The sequence below is a fragment of the Glycine max genome, chromosome 18, assembly GCF_000004515.6.
Source record: "Glycine max cultivar Williams 82 chromosome 18, Glycine_max_v4.0, whole genome shotgun sequence".
Lineage (NCBI taxonomy): Eukaryota > Viridiplantae > Streptophyta > Magnoliopsida > Fabales > Fabaceae > Glycine > Glycine max.
In genome coordinates this window covers 6,834,097-6,855,466 of record NC_038254.2, presented here as the reverse complement: position 1 = coordinate 6,855,466, position 21,370 = coordinate 6,834,097, and the positions used below count along the sequence as shown (strand labels likewise).

At 31.1% G+C, this 21,370-nt stretch overlaps 2 protein-coding genes and 1 non-coding gene across 3 annotated transcripts; 2 read left to right on the top strand and 1 right to left on the bottom strand.

The window, feature by feature from the left end:
• Positions 1-3,616: 3,616 nt before the first annotated feature.
• Positions 3,617-4,765, bottom strand: LOC100803431 (NDR1/HIN1-like protein 2). The gene has a single exon (XM_003552938.5). The coding sequence runs from the start codon at positions 4,568-4,570 to the stop codon at positions 3,794-3,796; it is 777 nt and encodes a 258-aa protein (XP_003552986.1). The 5' UTR covers positions 4,571-4,765; the 3' UTR covers positions 3,617-3,793.
• A 3,144-nt stretch (positions 4,766-7,909) lies between these two features.
• LOC100802899 (uncharacterized) lies at positions 7,910-11,161 on the top strand. Its single transcript, XM_003552937.5, has 3 exons — positions 7,910-8,174; positions 9,059-9,257; positions 9,594-11,161. Exons 1-3 carry the CDS (start codon positions 7,976-7,978, stop codon positions 10,924-10,926), a joined length of 1,731 nt encoding a protein of 576 aa, XP_003552985.1. The 5' UTR covers positions 7,910-7,975; the 3' UTR covers positions 10,927-11,161.
• An 8,479-nt stretch (positions 11,162-19,640) lies between these two features.
• On the top strand, positions 19,641-19,724 carry TRNAL-CAA (transfer RNA leucine (anticodon CAA)). Its single transcript has one exon. It is a non-coding gene; the product is annotated as a tRNA-Leu (tRNA).
• The last annotated feature ends 1,646 nt before the right edge of the window (positions 19,725-21,370 follow it).

The window sequence follows — 21,370 nt, the reverse complement described above, 5'->3', positions numbered from 1 at the left end:
AATTCATTTCAATATTATAATATTTATGTTATTAATTTCTAAAATTTAATGTTATAATATTTCAAATATAAATTATAAAATCTGAAAATTTAAATTATAATTTTATAATATTCTTATACATTTAAGCATATAAAATTATAATATTATTAATAATATAGTTCTATATCTGTAAATGTTATAATTTTTGAAATTTATTAAATGAATATCATAATATTAAGGTAAGTTATATAAATTAGTGATGTGATAAAAAAAATGATAACAAATACGAAAGACAAAACTTATTATATATATATATATATATATATATATATATATGGTTTCTACATTGTAACTCATGTAAGAAAATTGGTTTAGTAATTTGGGTGGTGAAAAAGAAAGCAAGGAACTTGGGTTCTAATCTCATTTGATGATCAACTAATGGTTAACATGTGGAGGGATTAAAATTGTGTAATTTTAAAAAAATTGAAAGACCAAAATTTAAAAATAGGAAAACTAATATATTATAAACTAAAAATTAGAAGAGACTAAAATTACAATTTAAAAATAATAAAAAATTATTTGTTTGAATGGAGATGCTAATTGTTGCCTCCAACATTTGTTGGAATCATAAGGGAGTATTACACGGGTGTGTAAATAGGTTCAAGCAATAATCACAGACAAATCTATCTAGCGTATTGACATGTTCATTCAAACTCAGCTCTCACATAATACTGTAATAGCCATCCTTCTTTTTTTTTTTTTTACCAAAGTGCACCTTAAAAAATCATTTATTTTAATAAAGGGTATTTGATGAAGATTTATTACCTAAATCCTTTTTATCATAAAAATTCAAACAATGACATTCTCTCTCTCAAAATTTTAAGAATTTTCAAAAATAAAATTATAAATTTAAAAATTCACCATGCTAATAATGTTAATTAGTTGGGTCTATTTGATGGTGTAAATTTGTCTCTTTACTCTTGAGCTATACCATTTTCAAACCATTTCCTTTAGGTTTCTATTTTTTTTTTCTTTATTCAAATGACTCCCAAAAACTATTACTTAAAGTCAATAAATTTAGATAGAATTAAATTTACATGGCCATTTCCACTGCTAAGGATTATAGTGATCTTGAAGAGAGAAAGAAAATAATGAGAAAAAGGAAACAGAGCTACAACAATGTGAAGGAGTATTGGGAGTGATCACTAATAGAATTCCAGAAAGCCACAAAACGAAAAGAAAGAATGTCAGAGTTCCATGATGATCACTCTTTCTACTGCGATGAGGAGATACAAGAGTGGTTGAAGGACAAAGATGAAAGATTGCATCCTTCTACGATGAGCTCTTGGACATTATTACTGCCTCTCAAGATTCTTTCCCTTAATCTCAAGATTCATCCTGGTCAGTTCGTCACAACGAATACACGCGTTGGACAAAAGAAGAACACAAGTGCTTAACAATGGCACTTTTAAAATTTGATTTTCTCATTTCCATATGCATAACTTAGTATATCAAGCTTAACATATTCATATTACATATGCTCTTTTGTGATAAGTCATTTCTCCTTGGGCTTGAGAAATGTGACAACAAATGGATAAACATTTCAAAGAATTTTGTTCCATTAAAAACTCCAAGTCAAATTGCAAGTCATACTCAAAAATACTTCAAAGGCAAGAATGTCCCACAGAAAGGAAAAGAAGAAGCATCATGACAGAACCTTAGAAGGCATTGACATGATTGTTACTCCCCACATTGATCAGCATAATTGTATTCTCCCTCCTCTTCCAAACTTGGCAGTGTAGTTACATGAAATGCAACAAGCACAACATATGCAGCAATTCAACTCGTATAACCCATCTCATCAAATGGGTGGATTCAAAAATTTTAACGGGACCATCACCTGAATGAGCTTGATCTTGTTGTGCAACCGTTTCTATACAATATGCCTCATCAAATGGGCGGATATGAATATTCTAATGATTGACCTCACTACAATGAGCACAAGAAATGATTTTTTTTGTTTAGACCTAGCAGTACAATATATGTAGATGTTCCCTCTTTTTGCTCTCATCATTATGCCCATAATTTTTTGGGGCTTCCTCAGTATAGGTTCATTTTTAATTGACATGGGTTTTGGCCTAATCTCCCATGACGTTTTGTTATTGGTCTTTTGGCAATAAATTGGGATTGGTGTGGAAGGGGATAAATTGGCTTTGGGTGCCAACATACTTGGGATGCTTAGCTTTATTTCGATTCCTCACCCATCCTTTTTCTAAAACAATAATGACTTTTTGAGAACTGAACAAAAGGAGCAGCAACCTGTTGATAGTAGCACTGATGCAGGTAATCCAGAGGCTGTAGTAGACCTTAGTCCTCAATCAGCAGCTTCTGATATTTAGAGCCTGATTCAATTCTTTTTTGAAAAGGCATTCTGACTTTTGTCTTCTGAGTGGACTTGTGGTTATGTTAGCCTTTCCACTTCTGTTTAAGATTAGCTTTACATGGTGATTAACCTATTGGCAAGAGGTTCATTCGGGGGTAGTGGTGTTAGAAATATGAGTGAACATTCTAATATGATATACTGCAGCATTATTGAGTGAGAGTTATTCAATGGGTTACACAAGTGGTTAATTTTGATTAATTTGTGATGGCTCATCAAGCTTACTTATTTGCCAAGGGAACATGCAAACTTACCATGCTTTTTTAAGAAGTGTTGTCCTCAAACACAGTTTCTGCGTGTACTGCTGTTAATTATTTTAAGAAGTGTTGTAGTGTATTAGTCAAGTCCAAAGCTGGAGTCAGGTGGATGATGATCACTAATAGAAGTCCAGAAAACCACAAAGGAAAAAGAAAGAATGCCAGAGTTCCATGATGATCACTCTTTCTACTACGATGAGGAGGAGTGAGCAGCCGCAGAGATTGCATGCTACAGCAATGACGACGACTTCAGCACGGAGAACAAAAGAGTTAGATGAGTTCTTGAAGGTTCTTAGTGCCTCTCAAGATTCTTCCCCTCAGCCTGAGGTTCTTGCTTCTGCTCCTTCCACCCAGGCTCCTGCATATTAATCTTTCCTCTCCGTTGATGATATTATTGAATTGCTTGTTTGAATCAAATACCTGCATCTTTGTGAGTTCTTTTCACTTGTCTAAGCCGTAAGTGGAGGTAACCTAAGGCTAAAGTCAATTTGTTGGGTCACTAGTAGGACCAGGATATTCAGCTAATACTATATCTGCGGTTAAAATAATATGAGTGTCTGCTTTGAAGATTGTATATCATGACTTCGAGATACAATAAATTATGCATGTATAATTTTGAAATCCTAGTTGATACCGCACTAATCTTTCCCCAGTTTTTTATACATTTTGACTTTTACTATTTTGTAGACAGTCAAAAAGTCTACCAAATCTAATTGCCGTTCAAGAAACACTATGCAATTAACAAAAAAAAAAAACAAAAACAGTAAAGTGAATTCAAATTCAATTCTTGCTTTACTGAGACTAGACAGGAACCCACCAAAACATTTTCTCTATCTTTATCTACAATCTCACCGAATCAAATTTATTTTCATTGTAATCCAATAATAAATTACATGTACAATTAGATTGTTGAATTTTGTAATAATTACTTTAAAAATCATAAAGGAAAGTGATTTCTATTTTTATTTTTTTGCTCTTTGACCATCATCATATTGACTGTGTGGTGCATCAAGTAGTTTCCAGAATTCTTTTACACACTGCTGCTACAAACAAGCTGTATATTAATCCAAACATAGAAAGCAACAAACAGGTATGAAAAATTCTACCCCCTTCACCTTCATCTCTTTGTGATACACTTCCTAGCTACCAAGACACCAGTTGGTGGACCAGTCATCTCTATCTGGCATCTGCTATGCAACCAGTAAGACAAATGGAAAAACCCCATGCTTACTCTCACTTTAAAGGTTCCTCTTACATTGTACTTAACCCTGTTCCCTTGCACCTGTCCTTTAAGGTTCACACCAAGATCCTTAGGCAAAAACACCAAGCTGGATATGAAGTGCAAGGACTCCAACCTGCTCTCCCTTCTCCTCTGTGTAAAGGGCTCAATGGACTGTGTTGATATGATCCTGTCTGAGAAGAAAAGCTCGACATCAAAAGATTCAAACCTCACATCAATCTTCTTGTTGGGGTTGGTGATGTTTGCAACGAGGGTGAAGTCACCATTGAAGTATTCTGGTGAGTCAAAGTACACTGCATTGAGGTTTGCATTGGGGATGTCAAAGTAGGGGTTTCTTGGCTTGATTCCTAGGAAGATGATCAAAGTTACAACTCCAAAGAAGATGAGTAGAAGGCTGAATATGAGGCACAACACTGCAGCAAACCATATGATTGGATTAGTCCTTTGAAATGGAGGTTGCCTGAGTATTGGTGGTGGTGGTGGTGGCGGTGGCGGCGGCCTAATTGACTTTGTTGTAACATAATTTGGTGCATCTGATTCTTGAGAATGTTGTTTGATTGGTAGTTTTGATATGACAATTTGGTCAGGAGAGACTTGTTTGGTTTGCCTTGTGGTTAGGAGTCGGGGAGGAGGTGGGGGTGGAAGGGTAAGCATGTTTGAGAATTGAGGATGAGTAGATGATGCTAGAAGAAAGGTTACACTTAATTCACTCAAACAAAAAACAATGAGGGAGATATGTATGTAGAGATTAAGATTATGAATGATATTTATTTATTTATTCTAAGTGGAGTGATGGGATAAGGAAAGTGAAGAAGGGATAAAGAAGCTTTTAATTTAGTAGTGGGGACAATATGTTTTTTCTGGGTATTGACGAAAGGGAGGAATATGAGGAGCTAAAGTTGAGCTACATTGAGATTTGGATTTTGAATGTTGGTGGTATTCGTACGTGGTAATGTTTGAGAAAGTTCTAAAGAATGAGTTGAACAGAGCCCACACATTCTTTGTTTAACCCTTAAGGCTGTAAGAACTGTAGTATGATATGATGATTGTCAGACTGCATAGTATGTTTGGATGGATGACCTCATTTTTCAAGAGAAAAAAATTACCTATTTTTCTTTAAGATTTTATTAAAAAAATAGATATAAACCAGGTGTTGTAAAACTTTTCTTCCATTTTTTTTTTATATTTTCAATTATTGAATAAGTTTGATAGATTTCATTATCATTGTTTTAAAATAGATTTCAATGACAGAATATGACATATATGATCCAGTAGCTGAAATATAGTGCTTAAGGGCTGGTTTGCATTCACATTAATAACCTTTCTAATTAGTTTTCAATGCACTTTTAGCTAATGGCAAGATGTACAGCATTATGACTAATAATATCATATACAATTGACATATAATCAGAATTATTTTTGCACTCAGGTATTTTCTAATTTGCAATGCCTTTTATGATATTGCTAACTTACTATATAAAAGCTAGTATAGTACTTTTTTAATATTGTAGCCGTGGCCAAAACGTGGGATAAAACGTTAAGTGAATGTATACATTGTTCTCCTTACCAATATTACTTTCGAATTGTTAGTAGAATGCACTTGCAGCACCCCAAATTCCTAACACTACATTTTTTTTTTTTTACGGAAAGAAACTTATATTATTTCATTCATAAGAAAAACAGATACAAACGGTGGAACATGATAAAATTAGAGGCCAGAAAAAAGATGGAGTGGTCCTAACAAGAGCATGAGTAACATCATTGATTTGTTTCTTAGTAAAACTAATAACAAAAGAGTGTTTGTTTTATGAATTATTTAGTTATTATGAAGAATAGAGGATCCGAACAAATTATCCCACATTTTATTATAAGATAATAAAAAAATTAATTATATGATATATTTTATTTTCAAGAAGGACATAACTTCAAGTTTTAATAATATTTAGTCCACGGAGGAGGCGGAAAAAATTGTTCACATGGAATACTTTGTCATGAGTAAAAATTTATATTAATCATTATCTTATTACTTTCTCATTGTTACTCCATGATACTTCAATTTTTTCCAATCTCATAAAAATTTCATTTTTTTCTAATTAATGTCCTCAAAATTTAATTTACCGTCAATTTCATTCCTACAATTTATATGTTAGTTTTTCCTTTTCCTCTAACGTTCCTTTTTTAATAGGTAATTTTTGTTGTTCCTCTTTCAATTATCATATTCATGGAACACATGGGAAGAAATTAAACAATGATTGGTATAAGGAAAGCTTTTGTAACAAGAATATTTTAATAATTATAATATATATTTTAAAGAAAAAATAACTCAACTAAACCCATTTAATTATTCCGTGGGAATATAAAAAATAATTTCAACCAATTTTATTAGTTAATCAAACACAATTCAAGATTAAAAAAATTATCAGCTAAATAAGCATCCCCTAAAGGATTAATTGATTAATAGACATCAACTTTTTTTTTACAATTCCAAATTAAAACGCCTACTTCAGATTCATCAGCGCTAGCTCTCTTCATTTTATCAACCACTGCTTTGTTATGAATCTCAAAATGAAACATCATTCAAGCCAAAGAGATGAGACCAATGTTTCTCCTTCTGTGGTGTCGAGGCAAGGACGCTTCCAGTCAGTGCTTGCAGCAGCAATAAAATTTCCACGATAATCTCTGATGCACATACCAAAACTTGTGCAAAAATAAAATAAATAAAAAAACCTGTGTTTACATTGCACTTTAATTTTCCTTGTATGAGATATAAGATTAATTAAATGATTAAAAACAATCACAGGTTCAATTCTCTCATTAACAAAAACTAACAATCTAACAATTAATTTCACTTTCCTGATTCGGGAGGCCTCTGTGTAGTAAATTCTGGAAGCATATGAGAATGATTTGAATCCGAATCATGCTCCTAATCCTGGTAGATGAATCCCCACGGTGGATAACAGTCAAGTCTGAAACTGATTTTCCTTTCCAGAGTTTGTCGTTATTACATTTAAGACTTATATTATGCTATTGATCAATAAAATTATTTTAAATTAATTACAAAATATAATGTACATCTGATATTCATAACAAATAAAATAATTTAAATTTAAGTTACAAACTTATAAAGTAACTTTTCTAAACATAAAAGTCCATTGCTTACATGAAAATAATATCAATATTGAATACTGATCAGTTATATATGAGCTAATAACACACAATAATGCAAATCATTTTTTAGTATATAATAATTTAAATAGTACTTGTCATATATAATACATTAAAAAAATCGTTATATTTTCATGAGTAAAAAAATTTGTTTTACGGAAAACTTATGTTCAATTTTTATTATGTATAAGAAATTTCTTGAACTAACAATAGTCCCCAAATCTCGTGTGAGATTAGTATATAACCTTGGAAACACTCATTATCTATAAACAAAAACAAAAAAATATATACCGAACAATACTTTAAAGAATATTCTTTAAAATAACGTGATTAGTTATACATAATAATAATAATATGTGTAACATTAAAATTAATATATTAAATTATATAATCTACAATTATAAATACGGGTGGAGTAGTAAAATATAACCACACTTATCCTCATAACTTTTGCATGAATACATACTCACAATTTTCTCAACTTGTGTATATTTTTTTAGAACACTTATATCCCCAACCTACTATAGTCTATAGCCCGCTTAGTAGTGAAAGCTTCGAATAATTTACACAAAATCTTAAATTTTAATCTTATCGTCACTGTAAAAATAATATACTATATATATATATATATATATATATATATATATATATATATATATATATATATATATATATATATATATCCCTAAGCTACATTTATTTTTTTTATTAAAAAAATTATTGTGCATTTGTGAAAAAAGAATAAAAATGACTCTTAAAATGACATTTATGGTACGCGAGACCCTTGCAATTCCATTCTAATCCTTCCAGTATTACCCAACGGTATCAAGTTCAAATCATTTGCAATAAAAAGGGTGCATTGTGGTCGTTGCTCTCTCACACACTCATTTCAACATGGAAGAAGAAACCAAGAAGAACCAATATCACACTATTCAGCAACAAGAACGAGAAGACAATGCAAAATGGGTGACCCATTATTCTAGTTATCACCAAATACTGTTGGTGGGAGAGGGTGATTTCTCTTTCTCCCTTTCCCTAGCCAAATCTTTTGGCTCTGCTTCCAACATGGTCGCTTCTTCTCTCAACTCCTACGGTCTCTCTCTCTCTCTCTTACCCTTTAGCTTTGTGATTGTGATTTTGGCTTGTGCAGCACGTTTCGTCTTGAAAGTTTCGACCTTGGTACATGGGGTGGTAAAGAATGTGCATGAGAAAATTGTTCTTGCTTTTTTTGCTTTGATCGTTAAAATATAATGTTCTTTGGGGTTTGATCATGTGTGTGATTCTTCTTTCAGTATGATTAATTTATTATTCACAAAAAACCCCAATAATGTTTTTTTTGTTTTCCTTATTTTTCTTCTAAAATTTTGTTATTTTTACTTGGTTGTTCTGAATATCATGAAAGGTATCTTCTTGCTGGAACATTTTAAATTTCTTAACAATGTGTTAAATTGCCCTTGCGGTACTGGAAGCATTTTCGTGGCGATCTTTAATAGTACAGTATCCCAAAACCCTAGAAATTGTAGTTTTGAACCATTTTTTGAAACCTTTTTTGTCCACACTTTCTAAGCATACCAATCAAACAAAACTGTTGCAGCTGAATATACTGTTAAATTTTTATCAGTGAGAAGTCAGTGACTTGTGAACTTTTAACGTTTCTAGTAAAAAGTAAATATTTTGCCTTTTATTTGGTATGTGTAGCAACTTTCAAATTTGTGTTGGATTAGTTAACGTGATTTAAATACTTTTTTTTGGTATTTTAAGTTGTTTTAAGCTTTACAATTGAGCTGCTTTTTTTTGTAGCTTTCGACCTAGTTCTGATTTCCACAATTTGGAGAAATGATTCTGATTAACTATGATGTGTTTTTTACTGCATACACAGGACAGTCTGTGTCAATGACTCCACATAAATTATTTTTTAATTATTTCCTCCATTGATTGCTCCTTGTGTTCAAAATCCAAATGCTTTCTCACATGTAGATGATGTTATCAAGATGTACAAGAATGCAAAGTCAAATTTAGATGACTTACACAAGCTTGGAGCATGTTTATTACATGGAGTGGATGCAACCAAAATGAAGCTTCATTCAGATTTAAAAATGCGGAGGTTTGACCAAGTTATATTCAATTTTCCTCATGCCGGCTTTCACGGGAAGGAAGATAACACATTACTGATTAAGTGAGTTTTCTTTTACAAATCAGTTAGATGACTGATTAAGGTCTTCAGTACTTTATAAGGAACAAAGATATAATTTGGAATGTTCTTGATTTTGCTTTGATGCTCTTAGGCTAAAATAGGAAGTAAAAGTTTAACTTGGTTCTGTCTTCCGGAGTTTGTGGAAGACTCTCACGTTATATTCTGCACATTGCTAGTATTTACAGAATTGCTAGTTTGTATATTCTATTATGTTAAGTTTTTATGTTTATCATACTCAAGGTTTTTAATTATGAAATTCTTATCAACCTTCTATGTGATTGTATGTGACATTTGTTGTTTTTCCTCATGAATTTACAGGAAGCATAAAGCCCTTGTACTTGGATTCTTCAAGAATGCAAGTGGCATGCTTCGAGCCAATGGTGAAATTCATGTTAGTCATAAAACTACAGCTCCTTTTAACAACTGGAACATAGAGAAACTTGCTGCACAATGCTTTTTGAAATTGATTGAGTGTGCTGACTTCAAGAGAGAGGATTACCCAGGTTACAACAATAAGAGAGGTGATAGCTATAGATGTGATGAACCCTTTCCACTTGGTAAGTGCTGCACATTCAAGTTTATCTACAATCCTAAAGCAAAACGGCAAAACCATGTGAAGAGAAATCAAATGGTGGTTTCTAGACAACAAACATGTCTCCCATTACAAGAGATTGAGGTTGCTGTGGAGCAATTACCAACTTCAGCTCATCTCAATTATTATCCTCAAACAAGTCACTTTCCAAAAATAGAGGAAGTAACGTCAATATTTGGCTTAACAAATAGATGCACTTCAATCACTGGGTGTCCCTTAAGTACCATGGCTGAAGTACATGGAAGAGTTACTCCTTCTGGTGGCTATTCTGCTCCTGGTATGAGTCTAGGCCCTACAAGAACATTTCAACCAATGGAGCCATTGCAATCTTTGCAACCATGGCCAACATCAACTAATGTTAGATACTCTCTGACAGATTATGTTAGAACAATTGATAATACTGTTCCCATATCACTTGAAGCTAGAAATGAAGGCTATCAGGTCTACGGGGGCAGGTCAAAATATTTGCAAGAAGAATTTGGCAGAACAATGCATACTGTTCCCTTATCGCTTGGTGCTAGAAATGAAGGCTATCAGGTCTATGGTGGCAGGTCAAAATATTTGCAAGAAGAACTTGGCGGAACAATGCGAACTGTTCCCTTATCACTTGGTGTTAGGAATGAAGGTTATCTAGTCTATGGTGGCAGGTCAAATTGTTTTCAAGAAGAACTTGCTAGAACAACAACTCATAGAGCAAGTTATCCTTTTGAGGAAGGTCACAATCTGAGAGATACATTGCTGAAATGGTCAACATCAACTAATGCTGGATATCCTATGAGAGATCATGTTAGATCAATGGATACTGCTCCTTCATCACTTGGTGCTAGAAATGAAGGCTATTTCAGCAATGTCTATGGTGGCAGCTCAAATTATTGGCAAGAAGAACTTGGTAGAACAACAGCTCTCAGGGCAAGGGCAAGGGCAAGTTATTCTTTTGAAGGAGTAAGGTCTGACTTTGAGAGATACATTGCCCAAGTGCCTGGGAGGTTGTTTGTTCAGAGTGAGCTTCACCGAATGAATATTTTGATGCAAGAGAGAAGGGTGTTTGTTGAGTCCTGATCATTCATACCTTGAATGGAAACTGAAATAGAGGAACTTTAATACCAGTGAACACTGATGTTTTGGTTTTGGTTTTGGGCTTTCTTAGGATAATTAGTCTATATGGGGTGGCATTGTGAAAAAGTTTTTTCATACTGTCATAAAAAAATGGTCTTACCTAGAGCATGCTTTTTTGGGTTAAGTGTGTAAACTTTTTTACATTTACAATACATAGAAATCAAACTTCTGTTCTGAAGCCTGTTTGTTATATTCAAAAGCTTGTGAAACTGGTATAATTTTGTGACCATCAACATTTAGCTTATGTTGATATTTTGCTGCATGCTTTTGTTAAATCAATAGAAATTTATCTTCGTCTTTATACTAGCCTTTCCTTTTTTCCATTTGTAAAATGATAATAGGGGATAATAATTTTTATTCTCGCCCTTCTTTTACGAAGAATACGTTAGTGGTCTACAGTTTTATTATTGTTAGAACTAGTATATAGACCAAGAAAAATTGTTAAATCTAGTAATCATATGCGCGCAATGCAACCATTTTTTTTTTCAATGTAATGTATTATTATTATTTAAGGGTGTTCATGGATCATGTTTGGTTAAATCTGTCATCCAATCTTAACCAAATTTTAATGGATCAGGTCTCTGTAATTTTTTTATAGACCAATCCAAACTAATTCGATAGTAAATCTGTCATCCAATCTTAACCAAATTTTAATGGATCAGGTCTCTGTAATTTTTTTATAGACCAATCCAAACTAATTCGATAATATTGAGTTGGATTTGGTTAATTGGATGAATATTTTTAAAATATTTTTTATTTTGTAAAGATAACATTTTTTAGAAAAATAAATTATTTTTGCCTAAAGTTTTGTAAATATATAATAACTAAATATATTTAAGAAAGATCAAATTGTGATAATATTTGACTAATAAAATTAGTGATTTTAATGCTAAATGATATTTTTTATTTTAGATAGAAATAAAGTATTGTATTAATATGAGAAAATATGAACAAAATCAAGACATAGATAAAAAAAATTATAAAAGAATAAAAATCATGAATAGTTTAATTTAATAAATTAAATTACAAATTAATATATTTTGTATTTAATAATTAATTTATATATTATAAAAAATTTAATTATATGATATGTAAGTTGGACTTAAAAAGATAAAACTTATTATTCAACTTGTTTATGATTCAATCTTAATTGGATTATGTTGAGTTACATCCAAACACTTAAAAAAATATAAATTAATATAATTGAATCAGATTAGATGACAGGGTAAATCCAGAATCATAAACAATCCTATTATTGAAGATGGAAAAAAAATAATTACAAACTACCCTCATCGGTATGTGATAGTTCCACCACATGGGGCACACTGGCAGAGTCCTTTATCATTGACGTGAAAACTATGCTACTAGCAACCTAATGGGCTGTTGTGACGATGAAGCCCAAAATAGCTCCTAATTGTATAAATAAATGGACAAATATTGATTAACAATTGGGTGTTACTTGGTGCACCCAACATTTTTGCTGGGGCACCAAGTACCCATGATGAAATGACAAAATTTTCCTTCATCATAATACTATAAAAACGCATAGGTTTTTTGTTCGTACAGTGCCATTGTATCCTCCTACGTCGCTTCTTCGTGTTCCTCTTCCTCTGCCATCTTCGTCTTCCTCTTCCGGTTTCACTGTTGTTGTTGTTCGTCTTCCGCTTGACCATTAAACAACCTTCAAACAACCTCTATCATCTCCTTTGTTGTTGTTCGTCTTCCGTTGTGCACCTCTTCATCTTTTAGGTAAGTTGTTCATTCCCTTTGAAGTTGTTCAATGATATTTTTGCTTGTTCCTCTTCCGTTGTTCAATGTTTTTTTTTTTTGCTATTATGCTTGTTTGTAATTGGTTTTGGGTGGTCGTTGGTGGTGGTGTTTTGTTTTTTAAGCTTTGTCGGAAGCATTTTGCAAGTCAAATCCCATACGGATCAGTAATCCGTATGACCCATATGGATTTAAAGTTAATTGATTTTTTAAAAAAAATAATTTTATAATATTCGCTTGATCGTATGTTTTTTTAAAAATTTATTTGAAATTTATTTTTGTTTGAATTATTTTTTGTTGCAATTTTATTTGTAAAAGTTGTTCTGTATGGTTTTTTTAAAATTTAAAAGATACACTAAAATTTTATGTAAAAAAAACTGTCATACAGATCAGTAGTTCATACGGATTGACAATCCGTATGATATATTTTATAATTTTTTAAAAAATTTTACGGATTGACAATCCGTATGATATATTTTATAATTTTTTAAAAAATTTTAAAAAGGATAGTCAATTTTTTAAAAAAAACTGTCACATGGTGGTTGATATGGATTGTCAATCCGTATAATTTTTAATTTTTTTAAAAAAAAATTTAAAGAAGAAGGCTGGATTTTTTTTTAAAACTTTGTTATACGGATCCATATGGTTCATACGGATCACTGATTCATATGTTTTTTTTTTATAAATTTAAAAATGACAGGTAAATGTTTTTAAAAAAAACTTTGTCATACAGATCAATGGTTCACACGGATTGTCAATCCGTATGAACCATACGGGATCACTGATCCGTATGGTTTTTTTTTTAAATTTAAAAAAGAAGGCTGAATTTTTTGAAATTTTTATTAATTAATTTTAAAATCATTTTTTTAATTTAATTTTCTTGCATTTTGTTGTATTTATTTTGAAATGTTTTTTATTTTAGTGATTTTGTTAATAAAATTTAGTGTAATTATTTTTTGTAGTATTGTAGTCATTTGTGAAATTTAATCATTATTGAAATTTTATTATGTATGGACTCATTTGGTTAGTGTTGTTGATTATTTTTCTTTAGTCTCCATTTTTTATATTATTTGGCTAGTTTTTTTTTTTTTTAATTATGTTTGGTAATATAACATTACATTTGATTAGATTAGTAAGATTAGATTAGATATCCCATACGAAGAGTAAGTTTAGATTAGATTTCTCAAATTAAGAGTAAGATTAGACTAGTAAGATTAGATTAGATTTCTCAAATTTAACTTACTTCAAGCCACTATGACATTTACTCATGATGCTCTGTTATATTACAACGGGAGGTGGAACATGTCATGCCAAAATGACTTTGTCGGTCATTTGTTCACAGAAAAAAATTCAAAAAAGTTTGACATTCCTTCTGGATGTACCATCAATGAACTGAAGAATTTGATCAAGCAAGTTGCACCTTATGGGATTCCACCTTATGGTATTCATGAATCACAAATGGTAAGACAATTGTTTTTTTTACAACCGAACCACTGAGTATTCAGATAAAGTTATCAAATTTGAAATTATTGAGCTGAAAACTAACGATGACATGCTAAAGGTCTTAGTACAATCTAAATACTGGAAATAATTTGGGCCAATAGAAATTTTAGTTGTTTTTAGTTAACAGGTAATGAAAATGGAAGACGACGTGTCTCGGTCGCAACATGATTCAATACAAAATTAGTATTACTTAATTGTAGGTTTTCATGCAAATTTTATTTGTTTCCACTATGTTCAAGTTAATGTAATGTTTGAATTCGTGTCCATTAGCAAATGAAATCGTATGATTATTATTTTTAAAGCTTTTAATTATTTTGTAGCTTTTAAAAATACTGACTGAAAGCAAAATTCTGAATGTCAAAAAAATAATAATTTATAGAAACGTCAATGCTAATAAAATTTTATGTTCATGGTTCACCTAAATCAACAAATTCAGTATTCAGCTAAAACAAAGTTGTGTAACGCTGCATTCTAGCTATGTACGGAGTGGGTCACTACTTTGTCTGAGAATGACAGTGTGTACTCCACAGCAACGCCATTTGTGGTAAAGGACAGTGGTCTTGTAACAAAACTCGTTACATAACGACAAACAAATTGAACGTTAGATACCCAATTACAGTTTTAGCAGTTTTACTAAATTCATAATTATGCAATTACCTGTACAAAATGATTTTCATACACATGACCAATGCATATTACACAATGCATAGAAGAATCTGGTGGCGGCTGACTTCTAAGAGGAAAAAATGTCATGCTTTGTTGTTGTGAAAAAGAAACAACAATCACGTTGTATCGTGAAACAATGACGTATCCCATATCCGTAATATCCATCCACTTGTCCATGGTAACCTACATGTAATAGACAACAAATAGTGGTTACTTAAAATGTTATTTTAACAAAAAATGACATAATAATAAAATTACGTACCTTAGATAAGTCGTCAACAAGTAGATAACGCTTTAATTCCTCAAATCTCTATATGCCATCAACCAAGTTGATATACTCTTCAAACTAGCTAGTCAGTTCTTTATGCAGATGGTTCCTCACCAATGACCACGATTCTTCACTCATACCCAATAATGCAGTTATTGCACGATAACCACAATTACCATCTGTTTTGACATCAATAATGTTTTCAATAGAATCATGGATGCAAGAATGAAATTGATTCAACATTGGAATATTTCATCTCTGTATTGGGTCCTGAGATGATGATGCACTACGTTTCACTGACGAATTACTATTTTGCATAGAGTGTAACGCATCAACATACTCCCAATAAGATGGATCGCATTTTGTTGACTTTTGTTGTTTGGTAAGCGGTTTTTTTTGGAGCACCCTTGGTCTTCACTTTTTCTTGAGGAGGACACATAGGGTAAGAAATTTCTCGCAACTTTGACTTCAAATGTATTTTACCATAAACATTGAGCTGCTCAAAGCGTTTCAATATGGTTTCCATCTTCTCAGTTATGGTCACTTGTGTCTCACTTAACCCTTGATATGAAAAACTAAGTCTCCGCAAAAAAATGTGGATTGTCTCCAGTGGTATGGACCTAACAACATATTTAAATAACTCACGTGCACATGGAAGTCCGTGGGTACTCCTCATGACACATCCACATCGTGAAGGGTTTTTGCCTGCATAAGTTACACGTTCATACTCAGCAACAATTTCATTTAAAGCGTACCTTGATACCATGTCAAGTAGATTTTTGTACAAGGTTACTTTAAACACATGTCCAACCACGTGCGTGTTTGTCTCAAAAGATGCTTTAATCTGGGTGTGTTGAAGTGTCATCATATTATTCATTATTTCCTAAACACTGCATATGTCACCAACAGAGTTTTGTAGGAGCCTCTTTAGTGACCAATGAGCACTCTCAACCCTATAGATGAAATATACAAAAACATGTAAACAATCGCATCATTGTCATTTAAGTCAACACTTCAACAAATGAAAACAAACAAAAAAAAATATTCATACCTGTTAGTGGTTGTGTTTCCTAGATGCATCACTTTGTTTGTCTATGCTTTCACAAATCTTTCTTTGTGTGGAATCACCCATGTTTGAAACATATAGTCCACAAACATAGGCCATGGAGAGCAAGTAATTTCAAAGTTTTTAAGGTATTCATCAAAAAAACTCTCATTGGGACAGTCAACCAAACTTTCCCAAGCATCCATCACATAATCTCATGCATTCTTTTGAGCAACCAGGGTTTTGCACTTTGTCTTCACATTCTTGTCAATGTGGAACCGACACAACAAGTTCGTAGCATCCGGGAATACAATTTTCACTGCATTCATCAAAGACAAATCCCTGTCACTGATAATAACCTCGGGGAGTGCATCAACTCTCACGAAAAGACCCTGAAACCGCTCTAGAGCCCAAACAACATTATTAAGACGTTCTCCTTTCAAGTAAGCAAAACTAGCGGAGAATGTCATTCATGTTGGTGTAACACCAACAATATCAAGCAACAACAGTTTGTACCTATTTGTTTTGTAGGTACTGTCGATAAAAAAAACAAATTACAAGAATTGGCTAACTTTACTACATCAGGATGACTCCAGAACAAATCACGTACAACATTATCATCCTTCAGCCTATGCCAGTGAATATGCTGATCTCAATCAAGCAGCACCATTAGTTATTGCAATTCGGTGTTACTCCCTCTTATGGAAGAACGGTAAGCATGTCTCGCATTGTAAATTTGTTTGATTGTTGTATAACTGTTGTCATTGTGCTCCTTCAACGTCAACAAAATATTTTTTTGCTTCACCATGGACTTTGTCATATCTGCAACAACAATCTTCTCATCCTTTGTCAGTCGACCTACATATGGATGCCCAACCAATAACTTTGTCATTTCGTGATTGTGAATCCCACAAATTAACTTCACCATTCAGCCGTCTCCTCCCGAAACTGGCTTCGCACGCAACTTAAACGGGTATCCACATTTTCTACTACCAGTGCATGTTCTTACCAAATTATATTTCTTAGGCCTATACTCCCCACTCCTTTCACAAGCTATCAACAGAAATGAGACTTTTCCTCGAACACCGATATTGGTGTATGACCTCATTATAACGGCAACAAATCCAATGTCATGAGCCAACGATCGAGCCCATTGTAAAACTTCATCACGGCTACCAAACAACTATAACACAATTCAAATCAGGTTTGCCATGAGTAAACATCTATGTAATATAATTACTATACCAACAACAACAAATTGCACAAATACCTCAGAAGTATTAAAGGCATCAGAGCAATCAACTTTAACGCCAACATCTTTCTCATTTTCATCATTCATTTCAACTTCTTGAGACATCATACTATCATACATCCACTGGTCTTCATCCATCTTAATAAAATATTTAACAAATTCAATTCAATAACAACAAATTCAAATTTAATTCACACAAATATAGTTGTTTACACAAAAAAATATTTTACAAGACTTTTTCATTAAAATGTCATATAAATCTAATAAATACATCCTTCACTAAAATACATAATTCAGTTAAACATGTAAATATATAATCATTCTCATATAACTTTGTTTAATTATTAATCATTAGTATATTCATTTTTAAGCAATGTAATATTACTAAAACTAGTCAAAAAAAATTTACAAAATTATTAATAATTAATTTAACAATTAAAAATAATAAAAAAATCGTATGACCCATACGGATCAACAATCCATATGTACTTCGTGTACCTCTTCTTCTCTGGTAACGAAAATCGATCAGAATCCACCGTATACTCCTCACTAACGCACGTATACCACCGAAGAACAAATACGCTTCCAAATCACCCTTAACAAAAGCAACATACATTGAGTTACGAAAATTTTGCAAAAAAAAACATGACACTGCAGACATGAAAAAATCCTACTACTATTTATAATCAAAAATACCATAAAGATATTTTCAACATTTGAAAAATTTGTTGGGTGCCCAAGTAATTTCCTTAACAATTTGATCAACAGGTCAAGATTCCGGAGTGGTCTAAAGTGCCAGACTCAAGTTCTGGTCCTCGTGAGAAGGCGTGGGTTCATTTCTATGCATTAATTTCTATTTTATTTTTTTGGTACTATGTTCCCATTAATTTTAGAGTTTGAGTAATTTGGGCGCACAAAAAGTTACGAATAAATAATGAATAATTCTAAATCTTCTCAGTATACTCTCCTATTGATCTTTCTTCTTTTTTACTAATTACTCCTTCCGTTTCAAATGATATGATTTTAAGATTTTGTCATAATTATTTAAGAATGTAATTAATTTGTTAAATTTTATTAAAAAAATATTAGATAACTTTATCATATACATTTTATCTCTCTAATTAATTATTCATTTTTTTTCTCTATACATTATTTCCACTGAACATTGATTGATGATAGTTTTGGAAAAAAAATATTTGATGCAGCATTGGTTTTATAAAATGATATATATTTTAGAATAATTATTTTTCTAAAATATCATATAATCAGTAATGGAAGGTAGTAGTATTGAATATGTTTTATATTTTTAATTATCACTTTTGATCCCTATTATTAAGTAATAATGTTAACCCGTAACATAACAATGTCATTAACATCCTAATTAATCCCTATTGATCTTGAACTTGTCATGTTATCTATGTATTTAATTCCTCATTTGTTAATATTAGCTTTTTTTAAATAAATGTTAACCGGTTATAATGTTAGTTTTTGTTAATAAAATGGGATCAAATTTATGATCTTTTCTTCTTTTTTTTTCTTCTCTTTTAACCATCCAACACACCTTAACCATCCAGTGCATCTTATATATCTCATTTGTTTATACTAATTGATGACATTAGACATAAATGAGAAATAAAAAACATTTCACGTGGTCATCCGTTAGAGTTCTTAGATGACATGACACTGGGCTAACAACTTCATTATTACTTTAACGTTATTACTTAATAATAAATACTAAAGGTGGTAACAGGAAAAAAATAGAAACTTTGATCGATTAAAATTTAAATTAAAAACTAAAAACATAAATCTAAAAAATTTAAGGACCAAAACATAATAAATCCTTTAAACTATGATGATTTTCATATAAATATGATATTTTTAAATTGATAATAATTTTAAATTGAATTCATTATATTTTTTACTGCTAGTTAATTCATTGCCCCTCGGCCTAAGGCCTTTATCACTGATGTGACAGTAGCCACCTAATGGGCTTGTTGCGAGCAAAATTGTAAATGAAGAAGCCCAAAAGAGAAGATAGTTTTATATAACTTTAACGTGAGTTGCTATGAGCTTTTGCTTGCTGAAATAGAGTAACTTACTAATAACTCAAAAATTGTATTTAATTAATTAGTACTGATCAAAATGTTGATCAACAAGTCAGGATGGCCGAGTGGTCTAAGGCGCCAGACTCAAGTTCTGGTCCTCGTGAGAGGGCGTGGGTTCAAATCCCACTTCTGACACTCTTATTTATTTTTAATGTTAATATTATCAACCAAATAAGTCCATCTATGTGAGATTTTAAAAATTATGATATTTTTTTAAGAAAGTCTTAACATTGGTATAATTATTTATTTCAATAGTGAAATATTTTATAAAAAAAACAATACATTGTATTGATTTTCAACACATATCTTCTAATTCAATCCGAATTAGTGTTTGTTTAAATAGGTCAATCTATGATGTTTAGACAGACTTAAAAATTTATTTATAAAGTATGACTTTTTTTTTTAAAAAAAGTCTTAACCTCGGTATAATTATTTATTTCAATCACGAAATATAGTTATCTGTGTATCCGTAAGTACGAATTCTATGATATTTGCTCCTAGGAATGTTCATTGATTGGGTTCAGGGTTTGACTTAACTTGATATTCAATCCAATCAAAATTTTATTGGTTGAATTGGGTTTGAGTATTTTTTTTTTTTTTTACAAATTCAACTTGATCATAAACGGGGTGAGATAATAAGGCTGGATATGTTTTATTTTGTAAAAAAAATTATTAATAATTTATTTTTTACTAAAGTTTTATAAGTATATAATGACTAAATATATTCAAAAGAAAAAAGTTATGATAAAGTTTGATCAATAGAATTAATAATTTCAATGCTAATATAATATTTTTATTTTAAATATAAACATTAATGTATTTTGTATTCAATAACTAATTTGTATATAATAATAAATTTAATTATATGGTACGAGTTGGGGTCAATTTTTTTTTATAAAAAAAATAGAACTTTTTACCCAACTTATTTATATATAATGGGATCTTAATTAAATTGTATCATATTTCACCACAACACTAGCAAAACCTAACCCATATAATTGGATCGGGTTAATAACAATAATAATAATAATATAAATTCAAGTCTCATTCTTCTAATATTACGGTTTTATGAGTTATTTTTTAACTCATGATTTTCCTGTTTTAAAATTTTGTTTAATGTTTTATATATATTTCTTTCAAATAATATTAGTTAACTTTAATTTCAATTTTAATTTAGTCTGAATTTTAAATCTTAATATATTATACTATATCAATTTTAGTTTTCTATTAAATGTATCTTTTCGTCAAACTAAACATAGACTTAAGAAATTTGACTCTCTCAATTTCATTTAAATTTTTTGTTTTCTTGGAATTTGATATTTTTTTACTCTTGGATTTTTATTTTCTTCAGATAAAAATTAAGATATTAAGTAAAATTTGATATTTTAATTTATAAATAGCTCGTGCTCTATTGACTAGCTTTAAGAGTAGGTTCCAATCTCCCTTCTAACCCCAATTTAAGGGAGGAAGACACAATGTAAATTGCATTTGGCCTACCTCTTTGGATTGCATTCTTCTTTCTACTATTTATAAGAAAGGGTCGTTTTCAAAGACCACACATTATTGCTATCAATTACTACAAGATTATTTTGCTATTTTTTAAAGACGTAGATATTTTGCGTGTTCTCTTTTAGTCAACTGTCATGGGACCCATTCATGTTGATAGGGGGAATCATGATTGTGAAACAAAAGCATCAGCAAGCCTTTATTAGGATGGAAAAATAACAATAACGTACGTACTTATCAATATATATAGGAACAAAAATGATAACGCGTATTTA